At 44.2% G+C, this 27,162-nt stretch overlaps 1 protein-coding gene across 2 annotated transcripts in view; it reads left to right on the forward strand.

Annotated features, from left to right (window-relative positions):
• The first annotated feature begins 443 nt into the window (after nucleotides 1-443).
• Nucleotides 444-27,162, forward strand: part of LOC131247967 (probable NADH dehydrogenase [ubiquinone] 1 alpha subcomplex subunit 12) — a 29,623-nt gene continuing 2,904 nt past the window's right edge. The window contains exons 1-3 of one of the 2 annotated variants that reach the window (XM_058247966.1): nucleotides 444-572; nucleotides 25,825-25,851; nucleotides 26,700-26,788. In XM_058247966.1, coding sequence (XP_058103949.1) covers nucleotides 484-572; nucleotides 25,825-25,851; nucleotides 26,700-26,788 — 205 coding nt within the window. In that variant the 5' untranslated portion in view covers nucleotides 444-483. The remainder of the gene's footprint in view (nucleotides 573-25,824; nucleotides 25,852-26,699; nucleotides 26,789-27,162) is intronic. The other variant, XM_058247967.1, reaches the window with a different exon arrangement.

Raw genomic sequence — 27,162 nt, forward strand, 5'->3', positions numbered from 1 at the left:
ATCAATGGTAATACACTACTGAAAAATTCTCATGGCGCACAATTTATTTTTAGATGAAGTTGATATTTGTGTGGTCTCTTTATCCAGGTCTTTGTGACCTTATCAACCATTTGGATGGCAACCAAACATTTCAGTGGCCCATTGAAGTTTTTAATGGTGGGGATTCAATCACTACTGCTCCCCGTGGTATGGTCAATCTAAGATTTGGATCTGCTTCAATTTTGAGATCTTCCCTAACATGAGCTTTCAAAAATGGATGGACGGTGTGGATGTGAGGCACGTACATCACAGTGGCCCCCCGACCTCGGTCGATATGAGGATCCACCCAAACCGCGCCTCTCGAAATGGGCCGGAAGTCAACTGGGCCCATAGTTGTCACGTGTGTTAGACACGTGCGGTGATGCACCGTCCGTCCACATGAATAAAAGGTTGCGAGAGTTTCCACACCGAAGTCCGGTGTCTTTCGCAGAGGAGAAGAAGAAAATGGCTTCATTGCTGAAGAATGCGTTGAAGGCGATACGAGAGAAAGGCATCAGTAATGTTCTGAGAGAGCTCAAAGAAGAGGGATACACGTAAGTTTCTATGCACATCTTTTTCTTCATAAGATCTCTCTCTCTTTTTAAATCTGAGACACAAGAAAGAAAATGCATGGAATTCGGTAATCTCATGAATCAAGTGATTTTTTTATTTTTATTTTTATTTTTATTATTTAAAATTTATATAATCCGTTCCTTCATAGGAAGAAAACCCATTTAGTATCGTCACAGATTTGTCGGTTTCTGCGGCTTAAATCCTTATAGGGTATCGGATTTTATGTAATTCGTGCAAATTTAGAATTATTAAAAACCCATTTGATTATTATCAGAGATTTGTCGATGTCTATCGTTTAAATCCTCGTGGTTCCCGGTTTATTAGGTAATTTGTACAACCAAAAGACCTATTTGATCATCGTCAAAGATTTGTCGATTTCTATGGTTTAAATTATTTTAGGGCGCATTTGGTTGCACCAAATACCCGAAATTTCATGACATTTCCACTATACTAGACTGATCAATCATGAAAATGTCATGATATTTGATTTGGTGCAACCATACACACTGATAGGAGTCCGCTTCCTCAGACGGCCTATGTTTGCAAATGAACAGGGAACAAGAATGAAATGTGGTCCACTTCGAGGGGAATCGGCCCTCCAATCTTTTGAGAATAGAAGAGACTGACTGAAAGTTGTATTTTATTCTCATCTAGGCATAGCCTTAAATACAAAAGAAAATAGCAAACACATTGGACACGTGAACTCTACCCCAAAACAAACCCCTTAGGACTAGCAACTTGTTATTGACTGAAACAAACTCCAACGTACTGGTTTGACAGAATCAAATCATACCTGGCACGTAACAACCCTCCCCCCCAAGGACCAACCTTGTCCTCAAGGTTGAAGCTTGGAAACCGTTCTTTGATAGACACGAATCTTTCCCATGTTGCGTCCTCAGGTAGAGAGTCATGCCACTGGATCAACAACTCCGTCACTGCTTTGTTGTTTTTCTTTACCATTCATCAACCTAGGATCCATTCTGGCACTTTAGGGAAGGAGTCCTCAAGCAACAAAATAGGCGGGGTCGTTTATAACTGGATAGCTAACCCTACCCTTTTCTTGAGTTGAGAAACATGGAAAACGGGATGAATCTTTGCACCTTTAGGTAGATTGAGCTTGTAAGCAACTGGACCGATGCGCTGTAAAATTTTATAAGGACCATAATATCGTGATGATAGCTTCATAGAACGTCTTTGAGCTACTGAACTTTGACGGTAGGGCTGTGACTTAAGATACACCCAATCCCCTTCATTAAATTCACGATCTGTTCTGTGAGTATCAGCATATTTCTTCATTCAATCATGTGCCCTGATGAGATTGTCTTTAAGAATCCGTAGAACAACATCTCTTTGTTGCAACTCAACTTCTACAGCCTGTACCTTGGTCGTCCCTAGAACATAACTCAAGAGAGTGGGAGGAGATACTTCATAGACGACCTCAAATGGGGTCATCCGAGTGACTGAATGGGTGGATGTGTTATAAGACCATTCAGCCCATGGAAGCCAACGAGTCCACTCCTTAGGCTTATGGCTGTAGAAACAATGCAAATACCCTTCAAAGCATCTGTTTAGCACTTCAGATTGGCCATCAGTTTGAGGGTGATAAGCTGAACTCATTCGTAGTCGGCTTCCTTGCAAACGGAATAACTCTTGCCAAAAGGCACTAGTAAAGATTGGGTCACGATCACTGATTATTGACTGTGGCATTCCATGAAGTTTGAATATGTGGTTCACAAAGGCCTGCGCGACTGATTTAGCTGAGTAGGGGTGGCCAAGTGCTATGAAGTGAGGATATTTGGACAATCGATCGACAACTACAAGAATCACAGATTGGCCCTGTGAAAGAGGAAGGTCTTCAATAAAGTCCATGGCAATGTCGGTCCAAATATGCTTGGGTATCGGCAAGGGCTGCAGGAGACCCGCCGGTGAGGTATTTTCATATTTATTTCGTTAGCAGGTGTCGCATTCCTTGATAACACTTTTCACCGATTTTCTCATTCCCGGCCTATAGAACAGTCGCTTAATTCGCTGCCAGGTTTTGTGATATCCCATATGACCAGCAGTGGGAGAAGCATGTAATTCAGTCATTAACTTGGTTCTAGATTGAGCCGAGCCAATAAAGAGACGTTCCTTGTAAAATAGAAGCCCATCCTGCAGTGCATATCTCTTAGAATCTAGCTAGCCTAGGTTCCACAGTTGAATGAGTTCGCGAGTAGCTGGATCACTATGGCAATCTTTCTTGATCTCGTCCCACCAATCAGAAACTAGTTTGGACAAGGCTTGGAGCTCCCCCTCTTCATGCCTTCTAGATAAAGCATCAACTACAACATTTTCAATTTCCTTTTTATATTCTATTTTATAATCATACCCCATAAGTTTGATGAGCCATTTCTGTTGTGCTGGAGTGGTGACTCGTTGTTCCAAGAGATATTTTAAGCTTTTGTGGTCGGTACGAATAATGAAACGATGGCCAAGTAAATATGGTCGTCATTTCTGAACTGCATGGACCAAAGCTAACATCTCCTTTTCATACGTGGACAAGGCTAGATTCCGTCCCTGCAACGCTCGACTAGTGAAAGCGATCGGCTGTTTGTCTTGCATTAAGACTCCGCCAATCCCACCACCAGATGCATCACATTCAATAGTAAAGGGCCTTGAGAAATCAGATAAGGCGAGTACTGGTGAGTTTGTCATGGCTTTCTTAAGATTTATAAAAGCCTGATCAGCTTGCTCATTCCAATGAAAGGAATCCTTCTTAAGGAGGGTAGTCAGTGGGCTAGCGATTATGCCATAGTCTTTGATGAACTTATGGTAGTAGCCTGTCAAGCCCAGGAAGCCTTGCAAGGCTTTGGGCGAGTTGGGCTTAGGCCAACCCATCATAGCTTGAATATTTTCTGGTTCCACTGCTAATCCAGCACTGGATATTATGTGCCCCAAGTATTTAACCTCCCTCTGGCCAAACCTGCATTTGGACGTTTTCGCATACAGTTGGTGGTCCCGCAAAAGGTCCAATACAGTGGCCAGATGCTCTACATGTTCTTGCCACGATTTACTGTATACAAGTATATCACCGAAGAATACCAATTTTGCGCAGGTAAGGACGAAAAATATCATTCATGAGACTTTGGAATGTTGATGGCGCATTAGTGAGGCCAAAGGGCATCACCCTGAATTCGTAATGCCCTTCATGGGTTTGGAAAGCCGTTTTTGGAATGTTTGCTTCTGCCACACGAATCTGATGGTACCCCGATCTCAGATCAAACTTGGAATAATAATAAGATTCATGAAGTTCATCAATCAGCTCGTCCACGACTGAAATGGGGTATTTGTCTTTGATGGTCACCTGATTAAGGGCACGATAATCGACGCATAACGACTAACTACAATCCACGTTACGTACCAAGAGGACCGACGAAGAGTATGGGCTTGTACTGGGTCGGATTAAACCGGTTACCGACATTTCACGTATCATCCGCTTAATCTCATTTTTTTGATAATGTGGGTAGCGGTACGGTCTGACACTTATCGGTCGTGCCCCATCAACCAACAAAATTTAATGGTCATGGGACCTAGGAGGTGGTAACCCCTGTGGTTCCTTAAAGACATCTTGATAAGCGTCAAGTAGAGTCTTTAGTTTGGGTGATGAAAAGGTTGGGTGAGACAACCCTCCCATGCTGCAGAGACGTAACACCATTCCCCATCCCAACTTCTTGGCCTTTTTACTGAAGGTAATTCCATCCACCATTTGAAGTGCAGTTAGCTTCAAACCCTTAATAATATATTCTTGCCCATTAACGGTGAACCGCATCCACATGTGGGTGAAATCCCACAAAATTATTGTGATAGAATTTTGAGTCTATAGTGAGTGGTCCTTCTAAACCTCTAGAGGAGGTAGCTACCTTCTTTAGTGAGAGTGTACTCCAGTTGGCAGAACGGTACATTCCTTGGGTGTTTCGTATGCCCATGAAATGTGGACTTCGGTGGCTCCCTCAGTGGAGCGCTTCTTCAGTTGTTGCTCATGGGAATAGGCTCATCGCCAAAGCTCGTGAGTGAACCCGAATGATTTGGGATTTATTCTCAATCAAACTTTGGGAGACACTGAAGAAGTCACCCTGTGATCTCGATGGAGATTACGATTGCATTAGGTCCATGTGGCCATTCCAGCCACGCTACCTGGCATGGACAAAGAGATATATTTTCCCTCTGTACAGTGACTTTCATCGCCTTCATGTGGTTGTCCCCCAAAGAGGGGAGGACGACCCAGATGACCGTAACTTGATAGAGGCTGAAAGATCAATTGGTCGATTAGACCCGAACTCTCGTTATGTTTTGTCTGCTCGACATCTCATGTCACTGTTAGCCTTCTCACAGGAGATTTTCTGTGAGAAGTGTGACAATGATGATATCGGACCCTCGGGCGACTCGGTACTGGCTATGTGTTCACCAGGACGGTTAGGGTTTAAGGATGAGGGCGCTGGAAAAGCATTTTCAATTTCAAGGTCTTTGCGATCCCTTCCGCGCTTAAGCAGGCTCTTCTTTTGCCCGCCCATGATTGGTGTGCTTCGGTCTTGCGTACAATCAAAACTGATGGTACGTTCGATCAAACTGCACCTCTGGAAAGGCTTAAGAAGAGAAAAACGCTGTTTAGTTATGACCTATCATCGGCTTACCAATCGCCTACCATGTCTCCTCTGTAAGGTCTCTCTAGACCCTCCGTCCACCATCGTCCTCTGTAAAGTCAAGTGTTTCGCCTATCTGAATCCTCACTTGCACCTCCTTGTCAGGCCTAGCTAGGCAAACCGGTGCGCCTTCTAAGTAAGGGCGAGGGAGCCGCTTTCTTCTAGGGTCGGCTTCCCGGTTAGCTTCTTTGCTCTCTTGCCAGCAGTCGCTCCTGTTCTTCCCTTCGGCACCTTGTCCTGGGCGGATTGTACTTCGCCCTCGACAATGGTCGGCGTCTTCTACAGGGGGTGGCTGAGCCATCCTTTGATTCTCTCTGGAAGTAGCCCCTCCACAGAAACATTCATCGTCGCCTGAATTTCTGTAGGATTCTCTCGGCGACTTCCTTAGTGGGTAGTGTCCGACCTGAACAACCCACTCCCTCCTTCTCGGATAGAGATGCTGGCCGACTCGCTTGGCTCGCCTATCTCCATCTCTCGAGCGACTTCCAACGCTTTCGCCTCTTGGGCGATTTGCTATCGGTGTCACAGCTCTGCTTCTCTTCCACTGGGGATGGCGACGCTTCCTTGTTCCAACTGCTCATACACTCTGTATGTCGCCTTCGTCTTTTCGGTTCACTTTGTGTCTTCATGGTCACCTAGTCCGCACTTTCTACACAGCAGCAGCCCCCCAGGGGGCTGCTTGTTGGGGCAATCTTTGATGAAACCCAACCCAATACAATGTAGGCTTGGCATCCGTGGCTTTTTATGATCGAGCGCCCCCAGGTTCTCTCTTCTGCGTGCGATCTCTAACGCCTGGGTTATGTCTTAGGTTCCCCGCGCCTTTCTTTTGTGAGAATGCCTCGGGCGCCTTTATCCTCTTGCGCCTGGTATGTGGTCTGCTGTGCCTTCCTCTTTGGGTGATACTTGTAGTCAGTCTGTGATTATCCTTCTCAAAAATGTAAGACACGCTCCGCCCCTTGTTGCTTGCAGTCAGCCAGGCAGTTTCCACTGGTCTTACACTTAGGGCACCGGTCATTGCTTTTGCTTTTCTCTGCCGCATCTTGCACGACGTCTTTGGCCATTCTGAGCACGTCCTTCTTGAGATTTGAAACATCGAACGCCGCCTCCTCCCCTTATTCATTCGTTTAGGGGCTGCAGAAGGTCTTTTGTTTCTAGGCTCGTTGTGAGCGCCACCACTTGCTTTGCTCCAGTCCGGGTGGAAGAGATTGACTCGGTCTCGGATAGATAGCAAAAGTCCATTCACGAACCACTTATTCAATCAACGTGTCGCCATCGTCTATCGTGAGTTGGGCTGCACCTTGAAGCGCGCCAGGCACTGCTTGACTCTTTCCAATGCAGGCATGGACGTTCATTTGTCCATGACCTTGCCCTCATCTTGCACTGCTCCAAACAGCTCCAGGAACGACTGACTTGTACAATTCAAAGCGCCTTGTGTGTCTAAGGATCGTCTAGGCCGAAATAGCAGTCAACTGCGGCTTCTCTCAAGGTCTGAGTTCACAACTGGCACTTTGAGTCGTTATCTAGATTGTGTGTGACGTCCATAGCATCTCAGCAGAAGAAGAATGGAATGAGTCAAAAATCAGATTGCTAGTAGTTTGCTTTAGGAGCCGAATAGCAAAATAGCGTTGCTTTAGTAGCAGTACAACCTAGCAGGCAAAGCTAGTGATGCCTGAGCAATTACCTTGCAGAACTATCTTTGCTAGAGCGAGTACAAGAAATGACTTGCGCACGCAAGTATGATATAAATTGCACTGGCTCAAGCTAAAAGAGTTCTAGAGCAACATTTGCGAAGGATTCAACTGCTTGCCTGCTTTATTGTACCGGTAAGCCCTGCCTATCAATGCAATAGCTTCGGAGCAAGCTATGTGGTTCTCCAAATTGCTCCTAAAGCGAAGCAGCTACTAGAAAGAAAATAGTAGCCGCCAAGCAAAGCTATTCGATTTTCTTTGAAGGCTCCTAAAGCTATTGAATTGCTCTATTCCTAAGCCACTATATTTAGCTATCTAGTAGGATCCGCAATTATTTGATATTACATACCTTATTACAGAAAGAGCTCCTCTCCTAAAGCTAATGCTCCTAAAGTACTAGCAAGAGCTAATAGCAAAAGCAAAGCTAGTAGCCAGCCGCTGCTATCTCTTCCTATATAGCATAGCTTAAAAATAGCCCAAAGCAATTGTCCTATATCGCTTCCACCTTCCCTACGCTAAATCAAAGGAGCTACTAGAACAACTAAGGCCTTTGATTTAGCTGTAGCAGCTAGGAATTGAGCTTTCAAGCTTTGCTTTTGGTTTAATTTAGCTGTAGCTGATTTGGATTGAAAGCCTGTAGCATCTTGGAGCACACTCGATTGAACTCACACAGGGAGCTGTCTTACCCAACGGCGTTACAGGACGTCGACATTGGCCAATGAGGAGATTAGGCGGCAGTTGAAAGAGCTGCTCGAAAAGGGTCATGTAAGGCCCAGTACATCCTCTTGTGCCTCGTCTGTGGTCTTGGTGCCGAAGAAGGCTCGTGGCGCATGTGCGTGGATTAGGATCTCGCGCCCTTAACAAGATCACAGTAAAGAATCGCTATCCTTTGCCAAGGATAGATGTCTGATTCCCATTTGACTAGTTGAGGGAGCCCGTTACTTCACCAAGATAGACTTGAAGTCGGTATACCACTAAGTGCAAGTGGTGGAAGGCGTTGGAAGACCGCGTTAAAGACAAGGCAAGGGTTATATGAATGGATCGTCATGCCATTCGGTCTGACCAACGCACCTGCAACCTTTATGCGGTTGATGAATGATGTTCTTAGGCCTTATTTGGATTGGATGAATTCGTCACGGTCTACGACGACGACATCTAGTTTATAGCAAGAGGAGCATCTGAAACACGTAGAGATTGTGATTAAGCTCTGCAGAGCACCAGCTGAAAGCCCATACGAAGAAGAGCCTGTTCGGGATGAGGGAGCTGAGTTGGTATACTTGGGGCACATCATCGGCTCAGGAGGAGTAAAGATAGATCCTGAGAAGACGTGTCCGAGAATTTCCAAAATGACCTTCTTTGAGTCCCAAATCGATATCTCTCATAGGTAATCTGTCTTTCTTTCGTTCAAAACAGGAGGTTTTCAACTGGAAGTTGAGAAGCCAGGAATAAAGAAGGCAGTTAGCGAGCCGTAGGCGAGTGGATGAGGAAGGACAGATAAGTAGTTTCTTCCAGGCTTTCTGTTCGTAAACAACCAACCAACTAGCTCTCGTTTAGTTCTTCACTACTCGTACAGGAAGGAGTCTCTTTCTGTCTGGAGGGAATATTTGGAACTCAATAAATCATGCTGAAACTGCCTGCTTAAAAGAATCTCTCTTTTGTTCTCCCCTTGACTATATCTTCTTCCTTACTCATTGCTTGATTGCCGTTGGAATCGAGAGCAAGTTAGGTCTGACTCCTAAAATAGTCATAGTCTTCCTGACTAAGTTGCACTTGGTTGACACAGTTATACGATCACCTCAACACTGACGATTAAGGGACTGGCTTGAAGAGAAGAGTTTCCTCTATCCATTACCACCGAAACTGAGACTAGAAATAGGAAATGAATCAATACCATATCATGGTTTCAGTAAAGCTTTCTTGGTTGAGCCCTATTACGTAGCTTCGCCACTATTACTCCATCTCATTTTTTTTCCATCATCGGCCGAGCATTAGGATCAACTGGATTGGAGCAACCATTATCTACAACTGGAAGCACATTAGTAGCTGCGTAACCATAGGAGCTTTCTATAGGTAAATAGTTCTGTCCCATCAGACGTAGCTATTAAGGTGGCACCCTATGCCAATCCTAAGAAGCCTTAAGAGCAGCACCTATATCCATTAGTCAGTCGTATCTCGTCAGTACATCTTCTTCCTTTGTCCCCCATCCGATATTCTCTCCATTTTCTCTCACTCTGATCACTTCGATCATTGGAAAAAGTGGATGCCCCTCATCTCCCTCTCTTCAGGACTACCTTACCACCCACTCTGCACACACAAGAACATCTGCGCGCATCAAGACTAAAGACTTGACTTTCTGGATATGCAATCTGAGCTAAAACAGGCTGGACTCTAGAAGGAGATAGACCCTCGAACTACATACATGTTCAATCATCTGAAGACCAAGTTCAAGGCAGATTATATTGATTCCATTATGGAAGGGGACCCAGAGATCTCTAACCCCAGAGATATTGCGGCCTCCATCTCAACGCTTCTATTCTCAACTTTGCACCTCCCAAGGGATGAATAATGAAGCTGCGGAGGAAATTCGTAAATGCACTGAGCCTAACCAGCTCAACTTACTAGATAGGGCGGCGATAGGATCTCCTGTGAGGCACCTCTCTCTCTAGATGGACTTCACAATGCTGTGAAAGAGATGATGGCTCTTCGCAAAGTCCCGGGACGCTTCCCTTTTTCAGAAAAACCTGGCGGCGTCACTATATAGGGGCTTTTCAAAGTTTATAACCTGGCGGGATCTCTGGGGACTTTTATCAACAAAGGCATTGTTCGATTTATCCAGAAAGAAAGGTGATGATAAAAGAGTGCTTAAAAACTGGAGACCCATAAAAAGTCTCCTATCCACTTCTTATAAGATCAAGCAAGGCAAAGGTGTTTGTTGGCCTTGAGACTTCGTCACATCCTTCCCAAGATTATTAGAAAGGAACAAACAGGATTTATTGCCAACAGATTCATCCTCGACAGTGTCATTGCCGCCTTTGAAGGGATGGAATGGGCTCGTAGTTCGGGACAGGAGCTCGTGATTCTCAAGCTGGACTTTGAAAAAGCAAGAGAATGGAATTTCATATCTCGCATGCCCTTCGGGGCCCGAAGTTTTGCAAGTGGGTTAACACCACCGTTTGGAGACGCTAACGGGGTAGTTCTAGTGAATGGAACCCTCTCATCTCCATTTCAGATCTCCAGATCTGTCTGTCAAGGTTGCCCCCTTTCTACCTTATCCTTTTTTTTTTGCAAACCACAGTTTTTGGTGAAGCCTCTGGTATCCCACTTGCTAAAATAAGAAAAGGGTTTTCAAAGGAAAAGAAATTTCATCTTTTGTCAAAGCTCTCCTTCTGAAATTCTTTCGAAATCCTTTTTCAATTATCCTATCTTGCTTTCACACCACCAAAAGCATAATAAAGAAAGGTGACTCAACAGAAGGGGGGATCAAAGGGGGGTGAGAAGATTCAAAAGAGGTGAAGGAAAGGAGGCTCTCAACCCTTCCTTTTCATCCTAAAGGGAGTACTCCTCAAGAAAAGATGAAGAAGAAGAGAGTTCGATTGAGAATGAATCTGGCTCGATCCAAGTTCATTCGAACTGATTCCATAGAAACTCGGTCTTTTACTGCAAAGCGGCGTCTGAATCTAGGCGCACCTATGGAAGAAGAAAACGCCCTCGTAGAGAGGACTGATGTGCAAGTAAACTCGCAAGAATCCCAGGCAAGCCCCACAGGGACACCCTCTTCAGCTGACTTCGAAGCATTGAAGAAGCAAATGGCAGAACTCCAGCAGATGATGCAGCGCATGCTTTCCATGCCTTATGCAACAATTCCAGTCCAAGGCGCTCAACCTATTGCAGGCCTTACTATATAGGGGCTTCATCCACCAGTGGTACCATGCCACCCAGCCCCCGATCCCTATAGAGCGTAAGGCCCCACAATGGCCCGACGTCCTGCAGCTGTGGGATCAACTACATCTCCCCTACTCCTACTGAAGGAGCAAGATCAACAAGCTAGGGCAACAGAGCCCATCCACATCGATTCCCTGCTTCTAAAGCCTCCCCCCAATTAGCTATAAGTCCCGGGCCAGAAAGGTCGTACCAGCAAGGCTCAAATGCCTTCCATGGGCACATGTCCAAACTTTGGACCAAGTCAAGCACATTTCGGAGGTTCACAGTTCGCTACGGAGGCCACTGCTCCTCCTCCAAGCCAATTTCAAACCCCTCCTCAAGCATCTATTCCGGTCCAGCAACCACAATCTCCCTTCAATCAGGCGCGGGACCTGCAAGTGGTTCCAATCAGGTGGACCCTCTCTTGTGGCAGCAGCTGCAGCAGCTCAAAACCCAGAAACCGGAGACGATTAAAAAGGAACCGACGCAGCAATCCTTACTATCTAGGGGCTGAAGTTCTTTCTGTCTCTTCCCATCGGCCAGGTTACCACAAGGGTATACCCCACCTAACTTTCACAAGTATGATGGCACGGGCAACCCTGATGTTTGGCGCACTTACTGTCATTCTGCATGCCCTGAATTCCGTGACGACAATCCCATTCTCATCAGACTATTTTAGAAGAGCGTAGAAGGACCAGCACTGGATTGGTTCATTTCATTGGCCTCGGGACTTATAGCTAATTGGGGTCAACGTTTGGGGAGCCAAATTCCAGCAGCAGTTTTGCTATAACATGAGCATGGCGCCCACCCGTCACTAGATAGGGCTGACCTAGAAGCGCTGCATCAAAAGCCAAATGAGACTTTTGCTACCTATGTAGGGCGATGGCGGGCTGTCGCAGCAAAAATCTCCCCACCAATTCCAGAAGCAGACCATATGGACATTCTATTCAAAACCAATATTGCTCCCCGTTATATAACTCTGGGCTACTTTTTTAAGCCTTCATCTTTGATTATAAGGGGAAATCGTTTGGAATACTCTCTAGTATTCAAAGCCCAAGAGGCGCTTTGAATAGTGGGCTCGGTAGCAACAACCTCGTCTTCTTCGCAATCTGACAGTAGTGGAAACCCTTCTTCCAAAAAGAAGAAATGGAACGACAACAAGAGTTATAACCGCAGTAACAATAACAACAATGCCAGTCGTCATGATGATGAAGTTAATTAGGTTGCACCTGCGAAGATGAGCTTCTCAGCAACAATCCCAACAACAACCAACCCCAACAGTCGGGCAAAATAATCACAGTCGTCAGAATCAAAATGCCAACCGTCACTAGATAGGGGCAAAGCAAAATCAAAGCTAGAACCAAGTCAGAAAACCAAGCAAGTCCCTCCTAATTACAAACAATCAGAACGATAGGAATAACAAGTGACCTCTTCGCCAGTTCGCCCCATTGAAGCTACCTTTCTTTGAGATAGATCCTTCCGTTGCTATTGGACAAACAAAGACCTTGTTCAGCTCCTGATGCCAAAGCCAGTGCCAGATACTGTCCCGCCTTAGTGGAACATGTCGGCCTATTGTGCTTTCCATCGACGGTCCAGGGCATTTGACTTACTACTGCTGGAATTCTTAAGCGCAAGATCCGACGATCTTATAGACCGGGGAAAAATGACAGTGCCTCAAGAGGATGCTCCATTAAACCCCAATAAAAAACATAGGGATTTTCAAGGACCCTCTACCTCCCTTAGGGTTTCTTGCTATGAGTTCTACTAGTTCCTTTAGTCTGTTTAAGGTGTTTTACCTTAAGACTTATAATAACTAGCAGTAGCTCTTAACTCTAGTACCTTGCTTATCGAAGAGAAGCCTCTGAAAGGCCTATTCTCTTTAATAAAAGCTTGAGTTTAGAGAGTTAGATGATAGATGGTATTAGAGAGACCTTTTATCTTAAGTTTTTCTCTAGTCACATCTATACTTTAACAATAAGACAAAACTCACTTTTTAGAACGGGATGAAGAGACAAAAGTGGATGGCAAAAGAAAAATTCCGTTTGAATATGCTGACTTCCCGTTTCTCTTGGCCCTGGAGGTGCTTAGGGAATAATAGGACCTTTCAAGGCTTCCTTTAGTTCTCCCCACATTCCATCTTCACCAATCTTCACCCAAGCAATGTGTTGAGAAGCCGAAATGACTTTCACTTTCTGGCTCCTCTTATTCTTAGCACATAGGGGGGCGAAGGAGGTTGCATTTGCTTCTAACCCGGATTCGAATATGATGTGCTTCGGTATCCTCCCGGTTCATCAGATAGAACTTCTTCCTTGCTCTTCTCCCCCTTTTAGCTACTTATTACCTGGATCAAATATCTTCTTATACCTTTACCTGTAAGTCGGTGGATTGTGAGTCTTTTCGCTCGGCAGGCTAGAGAAAATCCCTGTTGCTGATATATCCTTAAGCCCTTCTGTGATCCGATGAAGAAGATCTTGACTCGCTTGTTAAAGAGAAAGAGTGTTTCTATAATGACCGTAGTAGCCGTGTCAAAGTGCCAGATTCCCCTCATTCGAAAAAGAGTATATAGAATCTATTCCTCTCTCTCAATGGGGGTTGGGCCGATCGAAGTAACTATCTATATGGGGTGGGTGCGAGAACAAAGTATGCTCCATTTACAGAATCACTTGCTTAACCACTTGCTGAAACGACTGATGCTAGACCTTTCATGCTTACGGGTAAACAACAAGCTCTCCTGCTTCTAGCTCTTAAAATGGAAGGGATGCTCCTGCCTTTACTTCTAGGTCTATAACTGTACGAAGGGAAGCTAAAGGGTACGGTCTCGATAAGGAACATAAACCACAACCGGCTTTGCTCCTACCTTTCCGCTTTTGGTGCTGCTCCTGCTCCTGTCTCTGCCCCTGCCAGGTGTATAAAGTATCTAGCTGATGGGTCGATTTAAAGGCATAAGGCTCGACTTGTGGCAAAGGGGTATGCCCAGGAGCATGGAGTTGACTATGATGAAATGTTTGCCCCTTTTGCCAAAATGATGTCTGTCAGATGCATCATGTCTATTGCTGCTGTGAAAGGATGGGGTCTTCATCCACTTGACGTGAAGTTGTTTTGTATGCGGTATCATTTGATTCTGTCAAAACAATACGTTGTGGTTAACTTCAAACCAGGTGCAAAGATTCATCCCGTTTTCCATGTTTCTCAACTCAAGAAAAGGGTAGGGCCGGCTATCCAGTTACAAACGTCCCCGCCTATTTTGTTGCTTGAGGACTCCTTTAAAGTGCCAGCATGGATCCTAGGTTGATGAATGGTAAAGAAAAACAACAAAGCAGTGACGGAGCTGTTGATCCAGGGGCATGACTCTCCACCTGAGGACGCAACATGGGAAAGCTTCGTGTCTATCAAAGAACGGTTTCCAAGCTTCAACCTTGAGGACAAGGTTGGTCCTTAGGGGGGGAGGGTTGTTACGTGCCAGGTATGATTTGATTCTGTCAAACCAGTACGTTGGAGTTTGTTTCAGTCAATAACAAGTTGTTAATCCTAAGGGGTTTGTTTTGGGGTAGAGTCCATGTGTCCAAAGTGTTTGTTATTTTCTTTTGTATTTAAGGCTATGCCTAGATGAGAATAAAATACAAATTTCAGTCAGTCTCTTCTATTCTCAGAAGATTGGAGGGCCGGTTCCCCTCGAAGTGGACCACATTTCATTCTTCTTCCCTGTTCATTTGCAAACATAGGTCGTTTGAGGAAGCGGATTCCTATCAATTTGGTATCAGAGACAGACATCATGGCTAATTCAAGAACTTCCCAGGCTGACAGTGCTAGCTTACAACAGACACTCTCTGAGATCATGCAACAACTATCTCTTCTCGACAGCCGTTACGAAGAGATTTCCAATACTCTAAAGAAAGGGAAAGATCTGGCAACTGGTGGACCTGGTGACACGAGCGGATCCTCGCTCTCAGGACTCACAGGTTCCATTCAATACAAAACCGTGAAGCTTAATTTTCCTACCTTCGATGGAGTGACCCATTTGGATGGATCTACAGAGCAAAACAGTTCTTCGCCTATCACCACACGTTAGCGGATGAGCGATTAACCATTGCCTCATTCCATTTGCAGGGGGATGCCTTGCAATGGTACCAATGCTATGAAAAATCGCAAGTCTACATGTCATGGCGGGAGTTCTTGTTAGCCTTGAACGAGCGTTTCGGACCAACCAGGTATGAAGATTATGCTGGAGCTCCTGCCAAGCTTCGCCAAACTTCTTCATTGCGAGAATACCAAAACGAATTTGAAAAGTTGGTCAATCGGACCGATGGGCTGACTGAATCATTTCTCATAAGTTGTTTTGTATGTGGACTACGAGATGACATCGTTTGGATGTCCAAATGTTTTGACCAGTTACCTTGACACAAGCCATAGCCTTGGCCCGACTCCAGGAAGAAAAGGTGGCTATGAGACGTCGTTTGGGCCGCCCTGATTCTAGTAAGCCCTTAGTTTCCACAATTGCCAATGAAAGGGAGGCCAAGGTACCATTGTTGCCCATCAAAGGACTTACTCCTGCTAAAGCAAAAGAATGGTGAGATCGGGGGCTACGTTACAATTGCGATGAAAAATTTCACCCCGGACATCGCTGCAAAACCCCAAAACTCTTTTTGATTGATGGGTCGTGTGAGCCAACACTTGATAGTGATATCAAGGCTAACGAAGAAATTGAAATCAACCATGATATCGGTGATCCGCTCGAAATTTCTCTCCAAGCCATAGCCGACTCTCCAACTCCGCAGACCATGCGTGTTCGTTGCTTCCTATATCAAAATCCGGTCATGGTGCTTATTGATTTTGGTAGCACCCATAATTTTATGAACCCTGAAGCCATTAAAAAGGTAGGGATTGCGGCCTCAGCTAAAGATTCATTTGAAGTAATGGTTGTTAATGGCGACCGATTAAAGAGCCAAGGGAAGTGCACAGGATTATCGTTGCGTTTACAGGACTTCATCGCCTCCACTGATTTCTATATAGTTACCCTTGGAGGATGTGATGTGGTTCTAGGTGCGCACTGGCTACAAACCCTTGGCCCCGTTTTGTGGGATTTCACCCACATGTGGATGCGGTTCACCGTTAATGGGCAAGAATATATTATTAAGGGTTTGAAGCTAAATGCACTTCAAATGGTGGATGGAATTACCTTCAGTAAAAATGCCAAGAAGTTGGGATGAGGAATGGTGTTACGTCTCTGCAACATAGAAGGGTTGTCTCACCCAACCTTTTCATCACCTGAACTAAAGACTCTACTTGAAATTTATCAAGTTGTCTTTAAGGAATCACAAGGGCCCATGACCATCAAATTTTGTTGGTTGATGGGGCTCGACCGATAAGTGTCAGACCGTACTGCTACCCACATTATCAAAAAAATGAGATTGAGCGGATGATACGTGAAATGTTGGTAACCGGTTTAATCCGACCCAGTACAAGCCCATACTCTTCTCCGGTCCTCTTGGTACGTAAGGCGGATTGTAGTTGGCGGTTATGCGTCGATTATGGTGCCCTTAATCAGGTGACCATCAAAGACAAATACCCCATTCCAGTCGTGGACGAGCTGATTCATGAACTTCATGAATCTTATTATTACTCCAAGTTGGATCTGAGATCGGGGTACCATCAGATTCGTGTGGCAGAAGCAGACATTTCAAAAACGGCTTTCCGAACCCATGAAGGGCATTACGAATTTAGGGTGATGCCCTTTGGCCTCACCAATGCGCCATCAACATTCCAAAGTCTCATGAACGATATTTTTCGTCCTAACCTGCGTAAATTTGTATTGGTATTCTTCGATGATATACTTGTATAGCACCTAGAGCATCTGGCCACTGTATTAGACCTTCTGCAGGACCACCAACTGTATGCGAAAATGTCCAAATGCAGGTTTGGCCAGAGGGAGGTTGAATACTTGGGGCACATAATATCCGGTGCTAGAGTAGCAGTGGAACCAGAAAAGATTTAAGCTATGATGGGTTGGCCTAAGCCCAACTCGCCCAAAGCCTTGCGAGGCTTCCTGGGCTTAACAGGCTACTACCATAAGTTCATTAAAGACTGACAAAATTGCTAGCCCACTGACAGCCCTCCTTAAGAAGGATTCCTTTCATTGGAATGAGCAAGTTGATCAGGCTTTTATAAATCTTAAGGAAGCCATGACAAACCCACCAGTACTTGCCTTACCTGATTTCTCAAGGCCCTTTACTATTGAATGCGATGCATCTGGTGGTGGGATTGGCGGAGTCTTAATGCAAGACGAACTGCCGATCGCTTTCACTAGTTGAGCGTTGCAGGGACGGAATCTAGCCTTGTCCACGTATGAAAAGGAGATGTTGGTTTTAGTCCATGCAGTTCATAAATGGCGACCAAATTTACTTGGCCATCGTTTCATTATTCGTACTGACCACAAAAGCTTAAAATATCTCTTGGAACAACGGGTCACCACTCCAGCACAACAGAAATGGCTCATCAAACTTATGGGGTATGATTATAAAATAGAATATAAAAAGGGAATTGAAAATGTTGTAGCTGATGCTTTATCTAGAAGGCATGAAGAGGGGGAGCTCCAAGCCTTGTCCACACCAGTTTCTGATTGGTGGGATGAGATCAAGAAAGATTGCCATAGTGATCTAGCTACTCGTGAACTCATTCAGCTTTGGAACCTAGGCTAGCTAGATTCTAAGAGATATGCACTGTAGGATGGGCTTTTATTTTACAAGGAACGTCTCTTTCTTGGCTCAGCTTAATCTAGAACCAAGTTAATGACTAAATTACATTCTTCTCCCATTATTGGTCATATGGGATATCATAAAACCTGGCAGTGAATTAAGCGATTGTTCTATTGGCCGGGAATGAGAAAATCAGTTAAAAGTTTTATCAAGGAATGCCACACCTACCAACGAAATAAATATGAAAATACCTCACCGGCGGGTCTCCTGCAGCCGCTGCCGATACCTAAGCATATTTGGACCGACATTGCCATGGACTTTATTGAAGGCCTTCCTCTTTCACAGGGCCAATCTGTGATTCTTGTGGTTGTCAATCAATTGTCCAAATATGCTCACTTTATAGCACTCGGCCACCCCTACTCAGCTAAATCAGTCGCGCAGGCCTTTGTGAACCACATATTCAAACTTCATGGAATGCCACAGTCAATAGTTGGTGATCGTGACCCAATCTTTACTAGTGCCTTTTGGCAAGAGTTATTCCATTTGCAAGGAAGCCGACTACGAATGGGTTTCGCTTATCACCCTCAAACTGATGGTCAATCATAAGTGTTAAAAAATGCCTTGAAGGGTATTTGCGTTGTTTCTGCAGCCATAAGCCTAAGGAGTGGACTCGTTAGCTTCCATGGGTTGAATGGTCTTATAACACATCCACCCATTCAGTCACTCGGATGACCCCATTTGAGGTCGTCTATGGAGTATCCGTCTATGGAGTATCTCCTCCCACTCTCTTAAGCTACATTCCAAGGACGACCAAGGTACAGGCTGTAGAAGTTGAGTCGCAACAAAGAGATGTTGTTATACGGATTCTTAAAGACAATCTCATCAGGGCACATGATCGAATGAAGAAATATGTTGATACTCACAGAACAGATTGTGAATTCAATGAAGGGGATTGGGTGTATCTTAAGTCACAGCCCTATCGTCAAAGTTCAGTAGCTCAACGACGTTCTATGAAGCTATCATCACGATATTATGGTCTTTATAAAATTTTACAGCGCATCGGTCCAGTTGCTTACAAGCTCGATCTACCTGAAGGTGCAAAGATTCATCCCGTTTTCCATGTTTCTCAACTCAAGAAAAGGGTAGGGCCAGCTGTCCAGTTACAAACCACTCCGCGTATTTTGTTGCTTGAGGACTCCTTCCCTAAAGTGCCAGCATGGATCCTAGGTCGACGAATGGTAAGAAAAACAACAAAGCGGTGACGGAGCTGTTGATCCAGTGGCATGACTCTCCACCTGAGGACGCAACATGGGAAAGCTTCGTGTCTATCGAAGAACAGTTTCCAAGCTTCAACCTTGAGGACAAGGTTGGTCCTTAGGGGGGGAGGGTTGTTACGTGCCAGTTATGATTTGATTCTGTCAAACCAGTACGTTGGAGTTTGTTTAAGTCAATAACAAGTTGCTAGTCTTATGAGGTTTGTTTTGGGGTAGAGTCCACGTGTCCAAAGTGTTTGTTATTTTCTTTTGTATTTAAGGCTATGCCTAGATGATAATAAAATACAACTTTCAGTCAGTCTCTTCTATTCTTAGAAGATTGGAGGGCCGGTTCCCCTCGAAGTGGACCACATTTCATTCTTGTTCCCTGTTCATTTGCAAACATAGGGCTTTTGAGGAAGCGGATTCCTATCATTTGTAAAGGCCAGCCCCAACAGTATAATATTGTCCGCTTTGCCCGAGGGCACACGGCTTTGTTCTCGGGGTTGCCCCCCAAAACGCGTTATACTATTAAAGGCTAGATCCCACATAAAACCACCATTACTTCGGACAGCGCTTCCGATGTGGGACAAGGTTCCGCCTCTCACTGGGTACACAGTAGCCTGCCAGCCACTGGTAGCTCGCCCAGGAACCAGGCCCGGCCCACATGCGACCACAGTGACGGGGCGTCACAATATCCCCCACCGAGGGCACAACTGTCCTCGGCTTTGATACCATTTGTAAAGGCCAGCCCCAACAGTATAATATTGTCTGTTTTGCCCGAGGGCGCACGGCTTTGTTCTTGGGGTTGCCCCCAAAATGCGTTATACTATTGAAGTTTAGATCCCACATATAACCACTATTACTTCGGATAGTGCTTCTGATGTGGGACAAGGTTCCGCTTCTCACTAGGTACACAGTAGCTTGCCAACCACTGGTAGCTCGAGCAGGCACCAGGCCCCGCCCACATCAGCGCCTGCCCACATGTGACCACAGTGACGGGGCGTCGCAATAATGGTTTGACAAAATAAGAATATATTCATGGGTGAGACAACCCTTCCATGCTGCAGAGACGTAACACCATTCCCCATCCCAACTTCTTGGCCTTTTTACTGAAGGTAATTCCATCCACCATTTGAAGTGCAGTTAGCTTCAAACCTTAATAATATATTCTTGCCCATTAACGGTGAACCGCATCCACATGTGGGTGAAATCCCACAAAACGGGGCCAAGGGTTTATAGCCAGTGCGCACCTAGAACCACATCACATCCTCCAAGAGGAAGTATATAGAAATCAGTGGAGGCTATGAAGTCCTGCAAATGCAACGATAATCCTGTGCACTTCCCTTAGCTCTTTAATCGATCACCATTAGCAACCATTACTTCAAATGAATCTTTAGCTGAGGCCGTAACCCCAACCTTTTTAATGGCTTCAGGATCCACAAAATTATGGGTGCTACCAGAATCAATAAGCACCGTGACCGGATTTTGATATAGGAAGCCACGAGCACGCATGGTCTGAGGAGTCGGAGAGCTGGCTATGGCTTGGAGAGAAATTTCGGGCGGATCACCGGTATCATGGCTGATTTCGATTTCTTTGTCAGCCTTAATATCACTATCAAGTGTTGGCTCACACGACCCATCAATCAAAAAGAGTTTTTGGGTTTTGCAGCGATGTCCGAGGTGAAATTTTTCATCGCAATTGTAACATAGCCCCCGATCTCGCCGTTCTTTTGCCTCAGCAGTAGTAAGCCGTTTGATGGGCAACAATGGTACCCTAGCCTCCCTTTCATTGGCAATTGTGGAAACTGAGGGCTTACTAGAATCAGGGCGGCCCAAACGACGTCTCGTAGCCACCTTTTCTTCCTGGAGTCGGGCCAAGGCTATGGCTTGTGTCAAGGTAATTGGTCGAAACATTTGGACATCCAAACGGATGTCATCTCGTAGTCCGCATACAAAACAACTTATGAGAAATGATTCGGTCAGCCCTCGGTCCGATTGGCCAACTTTTCGAATTCGTTTTGGTATTCTCGCAATGAAGAAGCTTGGCGAAGCTTGGCAAAAGCTTCAGCAAGATCTTCATACCTGGTTGGTTTGAAACGCTCGTTCAAGGCTAACAAGAACTCCCGCCATGACATGTAGACTTGCGATTTTTCATACCATTGCAAGGCATCCCCCTGCAAACAAAATGAGGCAATGGTTAATCGCTCGTCTGCCGACGTGTGGTGATAGGCGAAGAACTGTTCTGCTCTATAGATCCATCCAGATGAGTCACCTCCGTCAAAGGTAGGAAAATTAAGCTTCACGGTTCTGGATTGAATGGAACCTGTGGGTCCTGAGAGCGAGGATCCGCTGATGTCACCAGGTCCACCAGTTGCCGGATCTTTCCGTTTCTTTAGAGTATTGGAAATCTCTTCGTAATGGCTGTTGAGAAGAGATAGTTGTTGCATGATCTCAGAGAGTGTCTGTTGTAAGCTAGCACTGTCAGCCTGGGAAGTTCTTGAATCAGCCATGGTGTCTACCTCTGATACCAAATTGATAGGAATCTGCTTCCTCAAACGGCTTATGTTTGTAAATGAACAGGGAACAAGAATGAAATGTGGTCCACTTCGAGGGGAACCGGACCTCCAATCTTCTGAGAATAGAAGAGACTGACTGAATGTTGTATTTTATTCTCATCTAGGCATAGCCTTAAATACAAAAGAAAATAACAAACACTTTGGACACGTGGACTCTACCCCAAAACAAACCCCTTAGGACTAGCAACTTGTTATTGACTTAAACAAACTCCAACGTACTGGTTAGGTTGAAGCTTGGAAACCGTTCTTTGATAGATACGAAGCTTTCCCATGTTGCGTCCTCAGGTGGAGAGTCATGCCACTGGATCAACAGCTCCGTCATCTCTGTGTTTTTCTTTACCATTCGTCGACCTAGGATCCATGCTGACACTTTAGGGAAGGAGTCCTCAAGCAACAAAATAGGCGGGGTCGTTTGTAACTGTACAACCGGCCCTACCCTTTTCTTGAGTTGAGAAACATGGAAAACGGGATGAATCTTTGCACCTGGTTTGAAGCTAACCACAACGTACTGGTTTGACAGAATCAAATCATTCCGCATACAAAACAACTTCATGTCGAGTTGATGAAGACCCCATCCTTTCATAGTAGCAATAGATAGGATGCGTTTGACAGACGTCATTTTGGCAAAAGGGGCAAACGTTTCATCACAGTCAACTCCATGCTCCTGGGCATACCCCTTTGCCACAAGTCGAGACTTATGCCTTTAAATCGACCCATCAGCTAGATACTTTATACACCCGGCAGGGGCAGAGACAGGAGCAAGAGCAGCACCAAAAGCGGAAAGGTAGGAGCAAAGCCAGTTGTGGTTTAAGTTCCTTATCGAGGCCCATACCCTTTAGCTTCCCTTCGTACAGTTATAGACAGTAAAGGCAGGAGCATCCCTTCCATTTCGAGAGCTAGAAGCAGGAGAGCTTGTTGTTTACCCATAAGCATGAATGGTCTAGCATCAGTTGTTTCAGCAAGTGGTTAAGCAAGTGATTCTGTAAATGGAGCATACTTTGTTCTTGCACCCACCCCATATAGATAGTTGCTTCGATTGGCCCAACCCCCATTAAGAGAGAGGATGGATTCTATATACTCTTTTTCGAGTGAGGGAAATCTGGCACTTTGACACGGCTACTACGGTCATTATAGAAACACTCTTTCTCTTTGACAAGCGAGTCAAGATCTTCTTCATCGGATCACAGAAGGGCTTAAGGATATATCAACAACAAGGATTTTCTCCGGCCTGTCGAGCGGAAAGACTCACAATCCACCAACTTACAGGTAAAGGCATAAGAAGATATTTGATCTAGGTAATAAGTAGCTAAAAGGGGGAGGAGCAAGGAAGAAGTTCTATATGATGAACCCGGAGGATACCGGAGCACATCATGTTCGAATCCGGGTTAGAAGCAAATGCAACCTCCTTCGCCCCCCTATGTGCTAAGAATAAGAGGAGCCAGAAAGTGAAAGTCATTTTAGCTTCTCAACACATTGCTTGTGTGAAGATTGGTGAAGATGGAATGTGGGGAGAACTGAAGGAAGCCTTGAAAGGTCCTATTATTCCCTAAGCACCTCAAGGGCCAAGAGAAACGGGAAGTCAGCATGTTCAAACGGAAATTTTCTTTTGCCATCTACTTTCGTCTCTTCATCCCGTTCTAAAAAGTGAGTTTTGTCTTATTGTTGAAGTATAGATGTGACTAGAGAAAAACTTAAGATAAAAAGTCTCTCTAATACCATCTATCATCTAACTCTCTAAACTCAAGCTTTTATTAAAGAGAATAGGCCTTTCAGAGGCTTCTCTTCGATAAGCAAGGTATTAGAGTTAAGAGCTACTACTACTTATATTATAAGTCTTAAGGTAAAACACCTTAAACAGATTAAATGAATTAGTAGAACTCATAGCAAGAAACCCTAAGGGAGGTAGAGGGTCCTTGAAAATCCCCATGTTTTTTATTGGGGTTTGATGGAGCATCCTCTTGAGGCAGTGTCATTTTTCCCGGGTTTATAAGATCATCGGATCTTGTGCTTAAGAATTCTAGCAGTAGTAAGTCAAATGCCCTGGACTGTCGATGGAAAGCACAATAGGCCGACATGTTCCAGTAAGGCAGGACAGGATCTGGCACTGGCTTTGGCGTTAGGAGCTAAACAAGGCCTTTGTTTGTCCAATAGCAACGGAAGGACCTGTCTCAAAGAAAGGTAGCTTCAATGGGGTGAACTGGCGAAGAGGTCGCTTGTTATTCCCATCGTTCTGATTGTTTGTAATTACGAGGGACTTGCTTGGTTTTCTGACTTGGTTCTGGCTTTGATTTTGCTTTGCCCCTATCTAGTGACGGTTGGCATTCTGATTTTGATGACCGTGATTATTTTGCCTAGCTGTTGGGGTTGGTTGTTGTTGGGATTGTTGCTGAGAAGTTCATCTTCGCCGGTGCAACCTAATTAACTTCATCATCGTGACGATTGGCATTGTTGTTATTGTTACTGCGGTTATAACTCTTGTTGTTGTTCCATTTCTTCTTTCCGGAAGAAGGGTTTCCGCTACTGTCAGATTGTGAAGAAGACGAGGTTGTTGCTGCGGAGCCCACTATTCAAAGCGCCTCTTGGGCTTTGAATACTAGAGAGTATTCCAAACGATTTCCCCTTATAATCAAAGACGAAGGCTTATAAAAGTAGCGCAGAGTTATATAACGGGGAGCAGCAGTGGTTTTGAATAGAATGTTCATATGGTCTGCTTCTAGAATTGGTGGGGAGATTTTTGCTGCGACAGCCCGCCATTGCCCTACATAGGTAGCGAAAGTCTCATTTGGCTTTTGATGCGGTGCTTCTAGGTCAGCCCTATCTAGTGACGGGTGGGCGCCATGCTCATGTTATAGCAAAACTGCTGCTGGAATTTGGCTCGTTACAGATTAAAAAAATAAATAAATAATTAATTATTATTATTATTTCTTAGGCCTATGTTCCTATGGGTCAATGGGTTTTATGAATTTCTGAAAAGATCCATTCCATTCTCTTCAAAGACTTGCCAATATCCATTTGAGGCCACCACCTCTATAATTGCCGTAGGTTAAGATTAAACCACAAAAGTCATTTATATGCATTAATGCATGTAAAACTTATTCATATGCTTTTGGGTGATTGGTTGTCCATTGTTTTCTATCGCATGGCCCACTTGATGATTGTATCTGTCAGATTTTTGGGCGCCCCATTTCCATGGTGGGGTGACCCTGCTGGTTTTGTTGGATGCCATACACACACCATGGTGGGCCCACACGTGGCTAGTGCACGAAATTCTCATCTACAGCAGGTTTAGAGTTTTAAAGGAACTGGTCTCTTTCTATTCACAGTGACATCTGTTTCTTTGTTCCCTGAATGTGGAGTTTCATTTATTTTGTAGGATTTCAGGTGCCTATATTTCATCAGAATGGTGATTACGTGTTTGTAGAGAATTCCTTTTTGAGTCGTACAACAGATTTGTAGAATTATATGGTTTAGATCTGTTTAGTATAATGAGCTCTTCTCTAATTAGTGTCCTTTATGTGAAATTTCATTCCTTCCACAGAACTTTTGATAGGCTTTTTCCCCTGAAAAATAGAGCAGTTATAGAGTTCTGATGCATCAGTAAGTGGACAGTGTCCTGATGCAGCCATTTTGTACAAGTCTGACCAATAGTTCTTTGATCCAGATTGTTGATTTTTTTTATTTTTTTATTTTTAGTATCTAGATTGTTGATATTATTAGACCAGTTGAAGATGGGGAATGCCCCAAAATACTTCCAGATTGGAAGATCCTATCATTCAAATGTTTGCCCAATTTTCAGGCCGTTGCAGTATTTTTATCTTAATTGTCTATTTGTAGGTACTGATCAAGGGGTTATGGATCAGTCTGGCACATTTTTGGGTAATCCCCCATCCAGAGTAACTTCCTCACTTGTATTTTTAAGTAGTTTGATGATGTGAATTGTCCCAGTCATTTAATTCACATCTGACATCTGTGTTTTTCATGCAAGAGAGTCAGTTTATTTTGTCACATGTCTAGCACTGCTCTCCCTCACCAACTCCCAGTCCTGGGCAATCATCAAGTGCCATACCTTGTACTAATTACTTGGGGTCGGGTAGATGAATCCTATTCTACCATTCCACTCTATCAAGTGCCACATCCGAGTCCTAGCTATATTTGCAAATTCTGTTTGAGGTTTATCTTTCTGGGTTTCTCAATTTGTTGCTTGGCATTTAAAAGACTATCAGAGTTTAGCCTTTCTCTTCGATTTTTAAGTGAAACTTGTAGATCTGATTGATTGCTTTTTTTGGGTAAATGTTCTGAGATTGCAGCTTTTCTATCTAATTTGCAAGTTGTAATTTATACATCATCTACTGATTACTCTCATCGTGTGAAAAGTTTGACATTGTTTTTTTTTTTTCTCTTTCTGGGTTGTATTCTAACAGGAAATGCCTTTCGGATGGAAACCTTTTGTAAGTATACGTAGCCTTCACTTTAAGGAATGCTTCATGCAATTGACATTGATAATTTTGGTTTTTCATGATGTTTTCTAAGCATTATCTTTGATTAGGTTATCTTTATGAATGATTCACGCTAATACCATGTCTATGTTCTTCATATGTTATTGAAATTGATGCAGCTGGCAATTATCCATTTACTCCTTTGGCTAAACTGAATGCTAGTTCATGTGATTTTTCCTTTTACCCTTTTTACTTGCATTCATTTATGTTCCCTCCCCCCCCCCCCCCGGAAAAGAAATTATGAAAATTGTAACAGTTAAGTTCCTACAGCTCTTGGAAATTCCAGAAAACCATTTTTCGTTGACTGCCACCTTTTATTTGTCGAGAGTGCAAGGTGAATCTTTAATTAGAATGAGAATAGAACTCGCTAGCCAACAGATTTCTGATTTATTTGAGAAAAATCACATTGCAGATCACGTGACTCGTTTTTAAGACTCTACAATTTAATGCTTGCAGCTTCTTGTAGAGTAGTTGATCGCCAGACGAGGCATGTGGTGTTTCCTGTGAATTTCTTGAAATGGGGTTCAAGCCAGTAGCCCAATGGTAGAGATGGACATGTGTTTCAACATCGAGGTCTCCCCCCCCCCCCCCACAAAAAAAAACACACACACACACACACAAACACACAGGGAAAAAAGTGAATTTCTCGACATGTTTTTACGATCATGCCATTTATCATCTTTCTTAGCCATGTTCATCAAGAGAGCAAATAGTTTAACTGCATGCATGGATGCAATCAACATGTCTCTCTTTATTGACAAGTTCTGCAGGTTCTAATTTGGATTCACTGATCTATTCAGGCAAACCAAAATCCACAACATAGGTGCGACACTTGTTGGTGTTGATAAGTTTGGGAATAAGTACTACGAGAATTTGGAAGCTCAATTTGGTCAGTAACACTACTTTCCTTGTTTCCGCCACTTTAAAATATTTCCAAATACAACTCATAAAATAAAATTAAAAAAAAAATAAAATCCAAATACCTTTTGAAAGTAAACTATTCTAGGCAATGAAACAAATTTTGTATGTTTGCTTCCCTTATGTGGAATGATAAAGATTTTGAAGGATTTATGTTTGGGAGTCTTACCACAGTCGAGAAATCTGTCCAAATAATACCCTGACCAACAAAAATTACATGAAGGTGCTTTTTTTTTTGGGGGGGGGGGGGCCAAAAAATCAGGTTGATCTAGTTATCAGGTGGGCCACGCCATTAAAAATGAATAATATATGCCCTCAAAACCCTCCAAATTCACCTGTAGCCCA

The sequence above is a fragment of the Magnolia sinica genome, chromosome 6, assembly GCF_029962835.1.
Source record: "Magnolia sinica isolate HGM2019 chromosome 6, MsV1, whole genome shotgun sequence".
Lineage (NCBI taxonomy): Eukaryota > Viridiplantae > Streptophyta > Magnoliopsida > Magnoliales > Magnoliaceae > Magnolia > Magnolia sinica.